The sequence below is a fragment of the Fusarium pseudograminearum genome, chromosome 1 (genome assembly GCF_000303195.2).
Source record: "Fusarium pseudograminearum CS3096 chromosome 1, whole genome shotgun sequence".
Classification (NCBI taxonomy): Eukaryota; Fungi; Ascomycota; class Sordariomycetes; order Hypocreales; family Nectriaceae; genus Fusarium; species Fusarium pseudograminearum.
In genome coordinates this window covers 6,976,532-6,993,351 of record NC_031951.1, presented here as the reverse complement: position 1 = coordinate 6,993,351, position 16,820 = coordinate 6,976,532, and the positions used below count along the sequence as shown (strand labels likewise).

The following is a 16,820-nucleotide window of genomic DNA, read 5'->3' as shown; positions in this document are numbered from 1 at the left end:
AACAGAGAATTGATGTTCTATTGGATGGTTATTTAGTCCTTCATTAAATCATGAATCAGAATCTCTAAGAAGTGAATCAGAGATGATAATCCAGAATGGGCAATGTCACGCAACGCAGTTCAAGCGTACATGCTGTCTATCAACATGAATCGAGCAATACAACAGTAAAGATACACATTAATATCTATTTTTTTCCTTGACTTCAAGCCAGCATGGTGAATAAATCACTTTCTTCAGTGTTGCTTACCAATGCTCTGGTCCAATTTCGACAGTGTTGACGTCCACTCCATCCTTGAACCATCTCTCCTCTTCACTGATCTTGACATTGTTACCGCTCATCTGTCTCTTCTTCATCAATCCATCATTATCAAACGTCCAATCTTCAAGTCCGTAGCATCTCCACCATTGGCCATCGTCATCGCGGAATTCATACCAGAACTGCACGGCGATCTAAATCACTGGTTAGCACAAGATATGGACAGCAAAGAAAAGGACACATCAGACACGCCTTGTCATTGTCAAAAGCAAATAGTTCTTTGCGCAGTTTGTAGTCGTGTTCGCGATTCCACTTGTCAGTTAAAAAAGCCTCAATCTCATCACGGCCTTTGACAAAGGTACCGCGGTTTCGCCAGATAGAATCGGGAGTATAGGCCATCTTGACTTTTGATGGATTTCTTTGGTCACACTTGTTAGTTGTATCCATTTAGTTACTTGAATAGGGGATCGTACTGGGTATTCCATCCATCTTGCGCAGCCTTGACCTTGACATGCGCACTCTCGCGGCTGAAAGGTGGGAAAGGTGGTCTCTGCTCACTCATTGTGAAATACTTGATGAAGAAGATAAAGAGTTTTAGTTGATATCTTACGACAGTAATCGGTTGTAGCGTGTAGAAGATGGATGTCAAAATGATACTATGCTTGACGTGTCAGCTATCGGTCTTATATGTCACGATGCGGGGACTTGCGGCGAATGCGGCCTCGGGACAATCTTACATGTCGGACTTGTAAGCATAGCATCATCGTGTTCAAACAATCTAGTAAATATTTCTAATTCTTAAGAAAGCATTGGTAAGCATTTCCTCCACCATGTAATGAGGTGAAAGCTGTGTAAATGGGTCTATTAATACATTCTGCCCGCCAGCAGCTCACCATGCGTCGTGGCCTAATGGTCACAAACAACATGTCTTTTTTACTTTTGTGGTCATCAAACTCTGTCTCTTTGTTTTTTTTTAGAGCCTCTCTTTTCTTCCTTGTGCATAGGTGTCTTTCTGTCGTTCTGTAACGAATCTAGAATCGGCTACAGTATCACTCGCTCCAATATGGTCTTTCGTCATCACACTCGTCAACTAGACAGAGTTTCGGTGTCGCTCATATTTGTTTAGTGGTCAACTTGGGATTGGAAGCGCCCCAGTATAGACGTACCCTATATATGTAACTAACCCTCATCTTCAGCGGCTAGATGAAACTACGCGGTGGGGTATTCGTGGAGGGGCATATAAATAGCGGTGGGGGGGGCTGGCCCCATGATATCTTCAGCTGCAAACCATCCCGCTACTTCATACTTGAACTATCAGGATATTTCCAAGATGCGCTGCCCCCTTTCCCTCTCTGGACTCTTGGTCCTGATTTCCTTCTCGCCTAGCAGTCTTGTCCATGCTTCGTCGCCCGAGATGGTAGTGAGTGGATAGCTGCCTTCACAAGTCACACCACTAAGTCTTTCTCAGATACCTCTCCTCGGATCTAACCCTTGCACTTGGGGAGTAAGTCTTGCAGTTCTGTGAGAGCGTCGCTATACTAAAAAAAGATTACAGCCGTCATTCTGGTGCGCGAGCGAAGAGAATATGAAAAGATGCGGTGTTACCCAGGAAGAGTGCGAGAAATATGCCAACGATGTATATTAGATAGTTAGTAATGTTGGGTCTCTTGGTGCAGTTGTGTTGTCACTCTACCGTGCTGCGTTCCCCGGTGACTATGATGAATGAGTCACCTTCTCCTTGGATGACCTGGCATATGCATTTCTGAGAACAATGCTACATAAGTAGAATCAACTTGTACAATGGTTGCCTGGCCGGCGTCTCGTTGTGCACTGTGGCCCAATGGTCACAACATGACTTTTTTGTTCTTTTTTTAGCTGGTACAGCGAACTTCAATTCTGATCCGGCCGTTCGATTCCCTTGCAAGAGACTTTGCACTTTTATTATCAGAGCAAAGGTTAGTGAAAGGTATATATAGCGAGTTAACTTGTATAATGATTGCCTGGCGGCGTCTCGTTGTGCAAACTGTGGCCTGATGGTTACAGCATGACTTTTTTTTTTATCTCGCTGGCATGGCGAACTCTAATTCTGATCCAACTGTTCGATTCCCTTGTGTACAATTTTGTACTTTTGATATCTAGGTAAGGTCAAAGGTTCATATAGCAAGTCAACTTGTATGATGATTGCCTGGCGGGCGTCTCGTTGTGCGAGTTGTGGCCTAATGGCCACAGCTTACATGGCTTATTTTTTTTTTTTCCTCGCTGGCATGGTGAACTCTAATTCCACTACGACTGTTCGATTCCCTTGCAAGAAACTTTGCACTTTTGATATTTGGGCAAGGTCGAAGGTTCATATGGTGAGTTGGTCTGTTCTATTATTGCCTGGCGGCGTCTCGTTGTGCGGGCTGTGGCCTGGTGGTCATAGCCAACATGGCTTGTTTTTTTCCTTGTCAAAGACTCTTTAAGCCCCAAGTCCACACTTTCGGTTCAATTCCCAGTTCCTTTCACCTTTTCTATTTTCCTTACCCAATTCTACATGTTCAAAATAGCCCGCGTACTTTTGTCTCTTGGCCCGTCACGTGCCATCGTTGTGATAGCTCGGACCACCAATTTTCGCAGGGAATCTCCAAACTCACTCCTGTTTTTTTCTTCCTTCACCAATCTTCTTTTTTTCCAAATGGCCACTCGCGTAGTAACTGCTTCTGGCTATTCTGCCAGTTATGTTGTATTTGCTCTAGGCATATCCTACAAGCCACATGTGGCTCCTCCAGAACCTCCACGTTTCTTCCACGTGAGATCTGTCTGCCACAACCTCCTGGAGGAAGGAGCAACCACCGCGACACCCAGCATACCCCCCACCTTCCTAACATCGCCATCTAGAGACCCTTATATACCAAATCTATTGGACACATATCCAGCAAGGGTCCCGGCGGTAGCTGGGTGGTTAAAGCACAACGAGACGCCGCCAGCTCTTGTTGAGGTCCGTTGGTTCGACTCCGACTCGCCATACACCTGGGAAGGGAGATGCAGGTGTGGCCCTTGTCCCCTGAGCAAACTCGGGGGTTAATCCACTTCGCTCAGCGTTGTGGTGAGGATGTAGTAGGCATGCCCAGTGCTGTGCGAACCTTTTTTTGCTGTTTGTGATCATGATGCCTTGAAAAGGGGGACAGTGCCAAGACGTGACATTTTCTTTTTAATTCAATGTGAGAGTAGAAAAGATCTAGATCTATTTGTTCTGCAAGATTGAACTATTTCTAGGATCTTGGTCTTGGAATGTCGTAGTTTGAACGCTGTTCTTAAACCGTGAATAGGGGTTGGACAGACCTACCAAGTACTAACAAGACAACAAGTCTGACCACAGCCTCTAAAAATCCAAAATTTCATGTCTAAGATCCTACGTTGGATGAGATAAACAAAGATGCCGTCAAATCCAACTTTAGAGCGTTGCTGGTGGAGATTCTGATGATGCAAATTGTACTCCTGAATTCATGTTCATCCGATCCAGAAGCCCGCCACATAACGGATGAGAAGTTACTGAGCTTTACATTGTATTACAACAGCCCAGCAGTTATTACTGAAACACAGTTGCAGAAATATCCGATCACAGTTGAAACAGCATCGAGTTTCTCGTCGCATTACCCCTGACGAAACATTTCCTCATGGACAAGCCTAATGATCACTACATCGGATTGCCAAAGCCCTAGACGACAGTAAAAAATCACGGCGCTACTTTCCAATAGTATATCATCAATGAGACTAGCGGTGATTATAGCATTTGGTCAACAAAGTCACTCGGACATTGATCCATACTTAGTTGAGTGATTACCAGACTGGAATGACCGTACATCACGATACGGCGTAATTTCGAAGTTTATCAGTTACCAATTGACCAAAACTTCAGTTTGTTTAGAACATCAGACATACCTACATGTTGTCTATCGCGGCTATTAGTGCTGGTGAGCTAGACATTAAGCGCAAGCCATTAATCTGTTTCCACAACAACCTACCGCCGCGCTAATGATCAACATATTAAACAGTCGACTGTGGTTCGTATATCTGCAAATGGACGAAAGCGAATGCGATTTTGGCCACTTATATGTCTCGCTCGTTGCTTGGGATTCCTGTGGCGTCTTTGGTGCCAGTCAGCGCTAAGACAAACCAGCCTTATTAGCACTGGATTACTGCACATTGTCACGGAAGACACGGCATGACGATCGTAGCCTCGAATTAACTTTCAGTACGTGTTGTTATCCAGAGAATCTGCCCGATTTGATCGTGAGGGGCAGCCTTGTCTCATTGAGGGGGAACATATAAATTCTTGCTACTCTTCTTGCTTTCCCTCGCTTTTCTGTCCTTGCAACTTCATACTCAATTATCCTAACGATGGCGTCATCAAGTTTTCCATCCATATTACTTCTTCTACTCGTAGCTGTAGCTACCAATGCTGCAACACCAAAGATAACCTTTGGGAAATGCCCCTCCGTAATCCCCCCAGGCGTTGACTGTGGGCGGATTGACGTGCCTCTCGCATATCAAAGCGGCAACTCTACCTCTGCTAAGGGCGATGGCACGGTTGAACTCGCTTTTACGCGATTGAACCACACTGGTAAAGCAAAAAAGGAAGGCGTTCTATTCTTCAACACCGGCGGTCCCGGAGCATCTGGTGCAATCCTTGTCGCCGGAAGTCCATACGTCCCCGCGATCGAATTCTCGTCTGATCTCCGCGATGCCTATGATATCATCGGTCTTGATCCCCGCGGCGTCGGCATAAGCAGCCCCGTCGAGTGTGATCCCAAGGTGTTCAACGAACGCGTCTCGACCTATGTAACGACCGATGAGGAATACGATGCTCTCTTCAACTACAGTCGTAAACTGGGCGAGAGCTGTGCCAATTTGACCGGTCCCTTGATCAACCATCTCGACTCTGTTCACGTTGCGAAAGACCATCAAGTCGTTCTCGAAGCTCTTGGAGAGTCCAAATTCAACTACCTTGGTCTTTCTTACGGTACTCTTCTCGGCTACACATATGCGTCCTTGTTCCCCAAGTCGGTCGGCCGAATGGCTCTTGATGCCATCGTGGACCATTCGCAATCCGAAATCGGAGCTCTCCTCGCAGAATCCACAGGCTACGAATCGACTCTAAACGAGTTCTTCAACTGGTGCGACAGAAACTCTACATGTGCTCTTCACGGCAAGAATTCCAGTCATATATGGGACGAGGTGCTCTCGCGTGCAGGCTCGAAACCCATCCCAGCACCGGGCTGCAACGGCACATGTCGTTCTGATGTGAACGGCGAGGAAATCCGCTACAACGCACAAAGCTTCCTCACATTCCAGTTTCTCACTTTTGGTCCTAACTGGATCGATCTGGGTGACGCTCTCCTGCAAGCTAGCAAAGGAAACGCAACAGCTCTATCCACGGCAACTCCTAATAGCCGCATCGTCCAAGACCCAAGCGGTTCACCGTACAACTACCTCGCCATTGGATGTCAAGACTGGCTTCACAACTCCAAAAATGCTGTCGATCTACGCCTGAAGCTCACCAATGCTGTGACGTTTGCGCCGCGTACGCTCGGTATGTCACAGACATATTACTACGAAAGTGCGTGCATCGGATGGCCTGCGCCGTTGACCAACCCGCAAGGCCCCATCGCGAGCGGAATTAAGGATGCGCCGACGATTCTTATTGCGTCTTCTGTATTCGACCCTGAGACGAGTGTGACAAATGCAGAGGGGCTCAGGGAACAGTTGACGAGAAGGGTAAGTATTATCAGAAATGGGCCTGGACACACAAGTCATTACCTGCAGGGAGAAACAAGCCAGGCCATGAATAAGTACCTGGCTACAGGGAAGCTACCCAAGGATGGCACTGTCTACAAGACTTAGGTTCGGTTTGATTTAGCTGTATTTCCTGGATTGGATATGTAATGCAGATTTAGTTAATATCTACTTCTTAATCTCTCGTGATGGATCTTGCTACGAATCGTGTCTCCATTAGACTTGATACTCACAAAAGCACAAGAGAACGCTTTGACATTGATCCACGTGCAGTAGAATTGTAAAGCGAGACGATCTATTTATAACTACTGGTCGGTTTACGCTCGCAGTCCAGGGACACGCCCCCTGATGTAATCAAGATCCGTCAAGCTGCATATCACGATGGGGCTATGCCGTCTTATGCTATCGATCGTCGCCCTAGTTTGTCAGTTCAGCCCTATGCATCTGACTGACATCCTTGATTCAACTTTAAACTAACATCAACTGATGATGCGGGCTTCTTTGACCTCTCTGGCACCACCCAGCAAGTACCGAGATGAAACAAAATCAGTCAAGGTAGAGACTGTAACGTCGCCACTGCGTAACTCGGAAAAGCTTTTCAATGGAAACAAATTGTATTTCAAAGCACGTCTCACAATCGTCGTATTGAGAGAGCGTTGTGTCACTTCCAATACCCACACCGGACCTCGGCATCCCACTGAGCCGACCCACCCCGAAAACGGGTGGAGTTAAATTTCCGGAGTTGTAAGTGATTACGTGATGGAAGCGGCGATTTCCAAGCAGGATTACACAAGAGAAAATAGCTTCACTTATAAGTCCAGAAGGCTGCCACCATTTGGATCCTTCAATCACATCCCATCAATCCCATTCTACCTCACCCTACACACCAACTCAACCATCATGACCAGATTCAAGATCATAGTCACCTCGGACACCATCTGCCCATGGTGCTACGTCGGTCGCAGACAGCTCCAGGCCGCCCAGCGCCTGTGGGAGCAAAAGTACCCCGACTCCAATGACACCTTCTCCGTCAGCTACCAGCCCTTCCAACTCAAGCCCGAATGGCCCAGAGGCCCCGGGTCCAGCGTCTCCAAGGAAAAGGTCTACAATGAAAAGTTCGGCAAAGAGCGCGTGGCCATGATGCATAAGCACCTAAGCAGCGTCGGAGAGGGTCTGGGCATCAAGTTCAAGTATGGTGGACAGACTGGAAACACTAGGGACTCGCATAGACTGGTGCAGCTGGCCAAGAAGCATGGCGAGGAGGCTGAGGGCAAGGCTCTTGACGGCCTCTTTGCCGCGTATTTCGAGGAAAACGAAGACATTACCAGCTACGACATCCTGAAGAAGGTGGCGGTTGAGGCGGGAATTCCGGAGGCTGAGTTCCAGAAGTCCATTATCGACAGCGACGAGTTCGGCCCCGAAGTCGACAGGCTGTCGGAAGAGGCGCAATATAGTGGCGTCAGGGGAGTGCCTGACTTTGTGATGCAGGATCGGTTCCGACTTTCTGGCGCCAACGACCCATCGACGTTTGTCAGTGCTTGGGAGAAGATCAAAGCGGCTGAGGGTTCATGATCAGATTAATCGCTTAGGGTGATCTGATTGAAACAAGACTTCGGTGCGCTTCTCAAGGACATCATTCCAGAGATGTTGTCCTTGGAAGCCAGGAACATAGAATAATAAACCAATTTCTTGGCTTGTCCACCAGCTTGCTCTGTCCATGTTACCGGAACCCAGCACCAGATACTCATCATCCACAAGAGTCATCTTGAAGTGACTCACGACCGGTTCGTCGTCTTTATCACGCCTGGCATCGAGCTGTTTGTAGTAAAAGATCTCTAATTTGCCGGGTGTAGGTGCTTGCGCCTCTGGGTCTGATGGCCGTGACTGGTTAACGAGAGCGTTGTATCTCTGGATGAACTTGCGCAGACACCAGGCTGTCGTCGTGCCAGAGGTAACCAGCTGCTCGACAAGCATCATGCCTTTGCTTGTCCTGATCTGAACATCGACTCCACGAGCGAGCGCATCTAGCAGACTCTCGACAACAGGCCACGAGGTAACGTTTGGTGTGAGGATGGTGATTCGTCGCTGAGCGCTGGCAAATAGCGTAAGTAGAGCTGCATTGAGAGGGGTCATCGGCGGGTTTTTCTGCGATAGAAAGGGAAAGGAGAATCTGGGGTTGCGATGATGCGGCGACGGGAGGAAGATAGTTGGCACTAGGCCGTTGGCAGGGAACTCGATTGACTGAGTTGCCGACGCTGCGTTGCTGTCTGGTAACCGAGGTGAATTGCCATCATTGTTATCGTTTGGGGTGTCTGATAGTTGTCGAGGTTCACTGTCTTGGGCCCAGACACGGTCGTAAAAGGCCAAGAGTCGATCAACAATAGCTCCCTCAACCTCGACACAGCCTTCAAACCACCGTTCCCAGCTGACGTTACAGCTCGGAATCCAGGCCCTTTTCCCGTCAACAATGACAAACTTGGGGTGCATGACACTCAAGGGCGTGAAGAAGATGCTCTTGACGGTGAGATCGATACCTGCATCCTGCAGCACCAGTTGATCCGGAAGGCCCAGCTTGGACCACTTCGAGGGCTCATAGATGTACCCATTACGAGACGCAGGATGGAACAGCTTCTGAAATAGTCCAAAAGACGAGAAGCCAATTGTGATTTTTAGACGAGTCTGCACCTTGGCCTCGATACGCGTTGTCGCAAGTTGCTCAAGGGTATCGCGAATGGCGTCCAGAGATGGAGACGCAGCCCAGTAGCACGTAATAAGCTGTACGCTATGTTTTGCGCTCAGAATAGCTGGAAGTAGAGCGCGCGTATAGATGGAGTGGCCTGTTCCTACGTATAAGGACTTGGGCGAGCTGGTCGTGATGAGAGAGTCTACGTTGTTGACGTAGTAGCTCGGGAAGTCATCCTGTTGCTCGTCGCGATGCGATTGAAGTAGTTCTTTCCATGGTCGAACAAAGGATTGTGGAAATTCTGCGGTTGTTTCCATACTGAGTGAGATGTGACGAGGGAAGAGTGAGGACTCAGGCGGAGGTGATCTAGTATGACATGGTGAAGAAGTGAGATGAGTGGCTGGCGGCGCAGTAGATGACGCGGAAGAGTAGACCGAGCCATCATCGCCAAGAAGCAACCCACTTTCATCCATTGTCAAATGCGAAAAGATGGATATAATGAGATGGATTCAAGTTGGATAGAAACACGAGCTGGAAAAAATAAAGCATATTTAATTTATATCAGACTTTCTAACGGTGTTTTTCGTCAAAGTATGTATGTGCTGCGGTAGCACGTTCCAGCCAGTCCAGCAGAAGCAATACCAACGGTGTGGAAAGCTACAACACCACAATACTCTGAACATCAAGTCTCTCTGAATACCAACGTGTAAACTCTAATCATTACCTCATCCATTATGTTTCAGCAAATACAATCCGCAATGCCTCGTCTTCAATCACCAACGCCGGTTTAGTCATCCACGCGACTCGCTCACCGCTTTTGAGCTCCCTGGCAGAATCCCCCACTACGGCACCTCCACCTCCTATCTTGAGGCCCTGGAGATTGGATTGACTTTGCATCGCATCGCATCAACAACACTCTTTACACTTTCAATTCGCGATCATGTTGTCCGGCGTCCTCGTCTTCAATCAAAAGGGAGAGAACCTCATCTTCCGCGCCTTCCGAAACGACTGTCGTCCTCGTCTCGCAGATGTCTTTCGTATCCAGGTCATTTCCAACGCTCAAGTCCGATCGCCCATCCTCACCCTCGGAAGCACCACCTTTAGCCATGTCAAGCACGAGAATATCTACCTGGTCGCCATCACAAAGAGCAACGCCAATGCTGCTCTCGTCTTTGAGTTTCTCTACCGGCTGATTCAGCTTGGCAAGGGTTACTTTGGCAAGTTTGACGAGGAAGCCGTCAAGAATAACTTTGTCTTGGTCTATGAGCTTCTCGATGGTATGTGTGTCCCAATTGCTGGTATACAGCTCCGCTGACCCTCCCCAGAAATCATCGATTTCGGATACCCTCAAAACACAGAAACCGACACCCTCAAGATGTACATCACCACCGAAGGCGTCAAGTCCGAGTCCCGAAAAGAAGACACATCCAAGATTACGATGCAGGCCACAGGTGCCCTGTCCTGGCGCAAGGCAGACGTAAAGTACCGTAAGAACGAGGCTTTCGTCGACGTGATTGAGGACGTCAACCTGCTCATGTCTGCCACCGGTGCTGTCCTGCGCGCAGACGTGACGGGCCAGATCATTATGCGCGCTTACCTCTCCGGCACTCCCGAGTGCAAGTTTGGCCTCAACGATCGTCTGCTCCTCGACAATGACGGCCTCCTGAGCTTGCCAAGTGGAAATAAGATGGGAACCAAGGCTACAAAGGCGGCTGCTGGAAGTGTCACTCTCGAAGACTGTCAGTTCCATCAGTGCGTCAAGCTCGGCAAGTTCGACGCCGATCGAATTATTAGCTTTGTGCCTCCCGATGGCGAATTTGAGCTGATGCGATACCGCGCCACCGAGAACGTTAATTTGCCCTTCAAGGTGCACGCCATCGTGAACGAGGTCGGACGATCCAAGGTGGAATACAGCATCGGTGTCAAGGCCAACTTTGGCTCCAAGCTGTTCGCGACAAACGTTATCGTCAAGATCCCTACACCGCTCAACACCGCAAAGATCACCGAGCGCTGCACACAGGGCAAGGCCAAGTACGAGCCTAGCGAGAACGTTATCATCTGGAAGATCGGTCGCTTCACGGGTCAAAGTGAATACGTCCTCAGCGCGGAGGCTATCCTGACGAGCATGACGGAGCAGCGCGCGTGGAGCCGACCGCCGCTGAGCATGAACTTTAGCTTGCTCATGTTTACGAGTTCCGGACTGTTGGTGCGCTATCTTAAGGTGTTTGAGAAGAGTAATTATTCGAGCGTCAAGTGGGTGCGGTACATGACGAGGGCAGGATCATACGAAATAAGGTGAGTATCCCAGTTCTTTCTCGCCAAACTATGCTAACAAGCCAGATTTTAAATGCATATAAGAGGTAGAACATGTACGGCGTTATGGTATATCCTGGCAAAAGTCGAGCGGGCGGTTTCTTTAGCTTCACAACCAAGTTTCCAATTACATTTGTCCCTCCGTGATGCACTCATCTTCTACCACCAACACTCTGACACCCTGAAACTTGCCTCTATCCGTGCCTTCTTGCTGGGTCTTGATAGCGGTGTCAATCAAACACGCAAAGAGATACGATGGGTGTTCCTCATCCCATCCCAGCGCGGCAAGGTTTGTCGCTTCAACGTAGCGTCTCGAGACGGCGTTGATGATATCGCCTGGTCGATCTTCGTCATTAGTGTCTTTCGATCGTAGACCTTTCCACATGGCGTCACGCTTCCGGATATCGTCCATTTTGACATTCTGTCTTCGGCACCGCTTACACCGCCCGGCACACTCATCTACTAGATACAGCACCTCGAGATCTTTCTGGATCGTGCACGCAAAAAAGGCAATCTCCTCGAGACCCAACTCGCCGTACAAGCCCGTCGCCCACGTTTCGCTCACATCGATGGCTATCTTCTTCGCACCTCGCAAGGCTGAGGCTAGCTCGGTTGACCACTGGTTCTCGAGGATGTCCTTGATGGGCGGTGGACAGAGAAGCGTCTCGGTATGTAAATTCGAATGGTCGGATGGATCTTGGCGAATGCGCAACATCAGGACATCCGACGCCGGGATGGGAATCTTTTGACCACGACCAGCAAGATAGATCTCGTTCATAACTTGCTTGGTTTCTGTTTCTCTGATGGTCCGCTCTGTGAGACGGCTGACCAGCCTCGACGTTGCAGTCGCGTGATACATGCTTGGATCAAACTCGCTCTTTGGGCCTATAGTGTCCATACGATCAAGAAACGCCTTGTTCTTATACGCTTTGAGTTTCTTCTCTCCTTCATTGCTATTCCTTAATGGCTGAAAGGCTTTTTCGGTACGTTTGTCCCCTTTCCATGACGGATAACACACGTCAAAGATGTGCATGGCCGGCCCCGGGTGCACATAGGCCTGCCATATCTTGATCTGGAGTTCCAGCGGGAGGCTCGCAAAGTATCGAAATGTCATTTTGGATGCGGAGAGTTGGTTCATGTCTGATGTTTTCACTCCGGACACGATTCTCTTATGTATAACTGTCGAGTCTTGGCCTTACGGTGGTCCATCCCACGTCAGCGCGATAGCGCCCAGAAGGATATCAGCACTAATATATGGATGTCTTGTGTCCAGTTCTATATGGATGACTATTTGGCGAAGCTGATATAATGTGTTGGCGGGGACTAATCAGGTATACGTGAGAACTACGTGTGCCGAGTTCCTGTGTGTTCATTCGGCCCCTATGCTGATGCTTTTGAGATGCGATCTCTTGGGACGCAGTCATGTCAGCAATTTCTATTCCAAATTAGTGCTATATAGCGCTTGTTCAACGGCGGTTCGATGGTGTTCATGGAGGCCTAATTGCTTTAGCCTGTTCATGATTGTCCGTTAGGGGGGTAGTTGGCCCTCATCAGGTGCAAATGCCTCGGTACCATTGCAATTATCTCAACTCGGTACGTCGTCGACCGTGGTGGGAGATCTTTGGAGTCGTTTGTCCACATCGCGGCAAGATAATGATGGAGCGAATGTGATGGTACATGCGCGAGGGAGTACTTTGTCAGAGTTCAGTCGACAAAAGTCCAAGCCGTCGGCAAAACATTCGCTCTATTGCCTCTCACAACACGGGCTACTCGTCTCTGCCCCGGTGTAATTATCTACCGGTCAGGATGAACTCCTTGGCTTCGGGGCGGCAAAACTGCAAGGGGCAAGGTGAGGTTGTCGCTTTTATGTACGCCAAGACCCTTGGTAGCAGTCCGATTCGTTTGAGGAGACAAACTTTCCTGACTCGCTGAGTTGCGTCATTCGGTGAGTGGTTGATCATCTTCTGTCGAGAGGACGGGAAGACAGAGACTTTGTCTACTTTGTCGGCATAATGATCTATACGAATGTCCCTGCAAGTCAGTTTCATAGTTTCCCGAGAGCAGCTACAGTCCCAGAAGTGTCCAGGCCCGCCCCAGGGCCTCAGTAAGTCAATACTAGAGGCCGACTAGTTTCGGGGTCTGCAGCATCTAGTGACCAATGTTGATCGAGTACGGCAGTATTGCGAGAGATTTGCTCGCAGATCGCAGACTCTTTGACACCCGCGGGATGCCCGTGTTGAGGTGACGAGCGCCCGTCTTGTCGAGACAGGGACCACTAAACTAGTGCATAGAATGCACTCCGAAGATCAATCGTACGATGAGGCTCCTAGCCTCTTGTTATCCGGGCATTCTCTTACATACCATTGGGTCATGCTCCGGCGGCGTCTGGGTTCTGGGGGCTTAAGCGGGCCTGGACCTGGCCGTTGGACAACGACCAAGATAGGTACATAGCAGATCAACAACACCAAGCCACTCTCTCTCTCTCTCTAATTGAGCTTGTGGCCAAGATATACGGACACAAAGTCTGGTATTTCGATCGTATTGTCTGTTTTTTACCTAGTTGTGCCGTTTCGTTTCTCCATGTGGTTGTGGTTGTGTTACTATCCCATGAGATGATGCCATGTTGTACGTTGCACAAAGACACAATGGACCTCGACTGCTGACTGGGCATCATCATTGATTGCTATGACCGTCTATATGACCATCTCTATAGGTACATAAATGTCCAAGCTCAATTTCAATAACTAACCTGCTCTCCCAACGATGACCCTGCTAGTTCAATGGCACATGCTCCATTCCTTCTAATGGATGCCCAACGATACATTCTAATATTCCGATCCCAGTTCCATTCCCGGGGTGGAATTCCGATCCAATCTAAGAGCCTCCAATGCCAAGCTCCCAAGTCTCCATAAGAAAAGCAACCGTGAAACAAAGTAGCGTCTCCACGAGAGAGCCATGTGTTTAGTGAGACCTGAGTAAGCAGACCATTTACACCACTTAGTACGAAAATCCGTAGTCAACACATCATCAAATCACACAATCTCCGCGGACTAATTCCGTTACGTTCCCTCATTTTTTCGTCTTATTTCCTGCCTCTCGGTTATGCTATTTTACATGTTACATCGCCTTCAAGTCCACGTACCTGGGTGATGCAAAGCGAAAGCGAAAGCGAAGCCTAGATCTTAGATGCAACTCTACAAGCGAGAAAGTTGCTCCAAAGCTTGATTCATAAACACAATCCACTGCAACTCCACGATGTCAAAAGGTCTTGTCCCCGCATGTGAAATATGAGACCGTGTCACTCCAGTTTCAGCTCGACCCGTCGACAACAAGACCATATTACGCCGTTGTGGATCGAAGGGATGCGGTCAAGACCTTCCGCATTGACTAAACTCTGACTGAGCGAAGTCCTGAGCGAGATCGTATACTAGATCCCAGTCAGTTTCCTTCATGAATCGGGCGTTTTGTCCGGGTTATAGCAACTTGAGTATCATTCCTGACTCTTCCATTGGGCCACCACCCCCTTCCGGGCCATGTCGCACCGTCCAAGTTATTCGCTGAAACGACCTGGGCTAGAGACTTGCTGGTTAGTGCTCCCGTCACCAGCTTCAGCCCTACGGATATAGTGCAGTGACAGGCTGAGCTGTGCTGTGTTTTGCTCTCTTATGGGTCGACCGGTTTGTCCTTCCATCTCTGTCATTGACGTGGGCTGTAGTTTTGTGGTACTAGAAGGGGGGAAACATAAAGAGGGCCATTACTCTCTTCTCGAATCTACTGGTTGTTCTACGAGGTTTGAAGTTGATCATTCTGTGACCTGGTATACAGTTTCCACGATATCATCAACTTCGTTCAAGAGTCTTGGCCCGGCATATTGTCTGTCGTCTTGAAAGACTAAACCTGACATTGCCCAACATATCTATCGACAAGGGCACATGCATCGTCTACCTATCTACATTGCCTATTCAACTGCGGACCAATAGCATATATCCATAACCTCATTGTGATATCATCCATCATCTTCTTCTGCATAGTCAGGCCATCCCCTCCAACATACTGCAGCATCTATCTTGCCTTGCAGAAACATAGCACAGCTCTCAAAATCAGCAACACTCCCCGATTACGCAGTCCAGATCACTCACCTTCTTCCTCTGCTCGATCGTATCCAGCTGAAGCACGCTCCCGAGACATACATATACACACATCTGTACAACAATACGATGTGCATCGCCAACTACATCCACTACCATCACATACCCCCCTGTACCCGTCCCATCACCTACAGTTACCACTACACATTCTGCGCCGCAGCCCACTACGACCCCATAACCAGTCATCCCCTCAAGCCTTGCGACAGCGTCTCCACCAGTTCCCCCTACGGCGACCTCAACGACCCGTGCTCTATGAGCCAGTGCATGGTCGACCGTCGCTGCAGCTCAGGAGAGTGTCGGCTCGAAGATCTCAACGGCAGGTGGGTGTGCTGCATGTGTGGCAGAGTAGGCAATTCGAGCGTCAGGTGCCTGAATGTTCGATCTGCGGATACCATGACTGTATGCACACACCAAGTATGCGAGAACTGCACAGAAGACATGACATGAACGGCGACAGAGTCCGAAGAATATCGGGGTGATGCGTGGGGTTCGAGATTTGACTCGCAGCTCATGTCTCAGCTTGAGTATAGTCCGACGCAGTGGCATATGCATGCAGGATATAGCCGCCATGGTGTATACATGTTCCCCTCGTGGCGTTCAATTATGGCAAGTCTATTATTATCCCATTTCTCCTTTGCTATTACCACATCCGTTTTGCTGACTACATCCAGATTCGACCGCCCATGTTTCCATTCTTGGCTCTTTTGCGAGCCACTCGATGACTATCGACGTCCGCAAAGAAGCGGGCTACATACAAGAGATGAAGAACAAAATACAATCACAAGTGACACTCCTCAATCACAAAGTATGGACAGCCGACCGAGCGGTTTCACAGTGATGGACGTTTTAGCGACCTCAAGGGACTCTCTCTTTTCCTCTGGCCTGTATATCGACAACCCATAATGGTGGAAGCAATCGTCGTCAGCTATGCTACGAAACCCAAGCCAATGCGCCCAATAAATTCGGATCTCCAGGCTTGTCCGCCCGACTTGAGGCTTCTTTGGGAGATATAGAAGCCATGTCCGCCCTCGGGATCTATCGCGGTTGGAGTTGCGCTGGTGGTTCAGGGTTGTGTTGGTGAGATCAAGGAAAGGGTAAGGAGAGCCGGTTTGACATGTTGGATGGAAAATACTGAAGGATATTGGGATACATAAAACCCAGATACCTTCGATATTTGCATGGATAAGGTGGATGTTATCATGAAGAGCCATGCCAGCCGCCATATTATCGATCCTATCACCATCACCCACCAATTCAGCAACCAATCCACCTAGCTTCGATCAGCATCTCAGAAAATGTGCCAGCAAATCACTTTCCGTCTCGCATGCGAGCATGTCTCAACGCACATAAGATACTGCGTAATCGGTCTCTCGCACCGCCGCGCCTGCAGCAACACCACCAAGCAATCCATCCCATACCCTCCCCCGTCTGGCTACACGCTTCCCAAGTGCCCGCTTCCAGACTGTCCCTTTGAGACCAAGAACCAGGCATGGGACTGCTGTTGGTGCGGCAAGACGTGGAATGTAGGCGGGCGATGCAGCTGTGTTATGATAGGAGAAGGAGCCACATATCGGTGCGAGCATATCTGCTGCCAATCCTGTATGCCTTCTGGGGAGTATTTCTCCTAGGATGGTATGATATGCGG

General features: G+C 48.9%; 8 protein-coding genes across 8 annotated transcripts; 5 read left to right on the top strand and 3 right to left on the bottom strand.

Annotated features, from left to right (window-relative positions):
* Positions 1-243: 243 nt before the first annotated feature.
* Positions 244-818, bottom strand: FPSE_00534 (uncharacterized protein; the record flags this gene model as incomplete). The annotated part of the gene is made up of 3 exons (XM_009253654.1): positions 244-450; positions 611-674; positions 730-818. 3 exons carry the CDS (start codon positions 816-818, stop codon positions 244-246), a joined length of 360 nt encoding a protein of 119 aa, XP_009251929.1.
* Positions 819-1,586: 768 nt separating this feature from the next.
* On the top strand, positions 1,587-1,901 carry FPSE_00533 (uncharacterized protein; the record flags this gene model as incomplete). The annotated part of the gene is made up of 3 exons (XM_009253653.1): positions 1,587-1,676; positions 1,725-1,760; positions 1,812-1,901. The coding sequence occupies 3 exons, from the start codon at positions 1,587-1,589 to the stop codon at positions 1,899-1,901; spliced, it is 216 nt and encodes a 71-aa protein (XP_009251928.1).
* A 2,735-nt stretch (positions 1,902-4,636) lies between these two features.
* FPSE_00532 (uncharacterized protein) lies at positions 4,637-6,139 on the top strand (the record flags this gene model as incomplete). Its single annotated transcript, XM_009253652.1, has 2 exons — positions 4,637-6,013; positions 6,062-6,139. The coding sequence occupies 2 exons, from the start codon at positions 4,637-4,639 to the stop codon at positions 6,137-6,139; spliced, it is 1,455 nt and encodes a 484-aa protein (XP_009251927.1).
* A 792-nt stretch (positions 6,140-6,931) lies between these two features.
* Positions 6,932-7,603, top strand: FPSE_00531 (uncharacterized protein; the record flags this gene model as incomplete). The annotated part of the gene is made up of 1 exon (XM_009253651.1): positions 6,932-7,603. One exon carries the CDS (start codon positions 6,932-6,934, stop codon positions 7,601-7,603), a length of 672 nt encoding a protein of 223 aa, XP_009251926.1.
* Positions 7,604-7,806: 203 nt separating this feature from the next.
* FPSE_00530 (uncharacterized protein) lies at positions 7,807-9,187 on the bottom strand (the record flags this gene model as incomplete). The annotated part of the gene is made up of 2 exons (XM_009253650.1): positions 7,807-7,846; positions 7,950-9,187. The coding sequence occupies 2 exons, from the start codon at positions 9,185-9,187 to the stop codon at positions 7,807-7,809; spliced, it is 1,278 nt and encodes a 425-aa protein (XP_009251925.1).
* Positions 9,188-9,654: 467 nt separating this feature from the next.
* FPSE_00529 (uncharacterized protein) lies at positions 9,655-11,013 on the top strand (the record flags this gene model as incomplete). The annotated part of the gene is made up of 2 exons (XM_009253649.1): positions 9,655-9,991; positions 10,040-11,013. 2 exons carry the CDS (start codon positions 9,655-9,657, stop codon positions 11,011-11,013), a joined length of 1,311 nt encoding a protein of 436 aa, XP_009251924.1.
* Positions 11,014-11,154: 141 nt separating this feature from the next.
* Positions 11,155-12,141, bottom strand: FPSE_00528 (uncharacterized protein; the record flags this gene model as incomplete). The annotated part of the gene is made up of 1 exon (XM_009253648.1): positions 11,155-12,141. The coding sequence occupies one exon, from the start codon at positions 12,139-12,141 to the stop codon at positions 11,155-11,157; it is 987 nt and encodes a 328-aa protein (XP_009251923.1).
* Positions 12,142-15,244: 3,103 nt separating this feature from the next.
* On the top strand, positions 15,245-16,078 carry FPSE_00527 (uncharacterized protein; the record flags this gene model as incomplete). The annotated part of the gene is made up of 2 exons (XM_009253647.1): positions 15,245-15,495; positions 15,847-16,078. The coding sequence occupies 2 exons, from the start codon at positions 15,245-15,247 to the stop codon at positions 16,076-16,078; spliced, it is 483 nt and encodes a 160-aa protein (XP_009251922.1).
* Between the last annotated feature and the right edge of the window lie 742 nt (positions 16,079-16,820).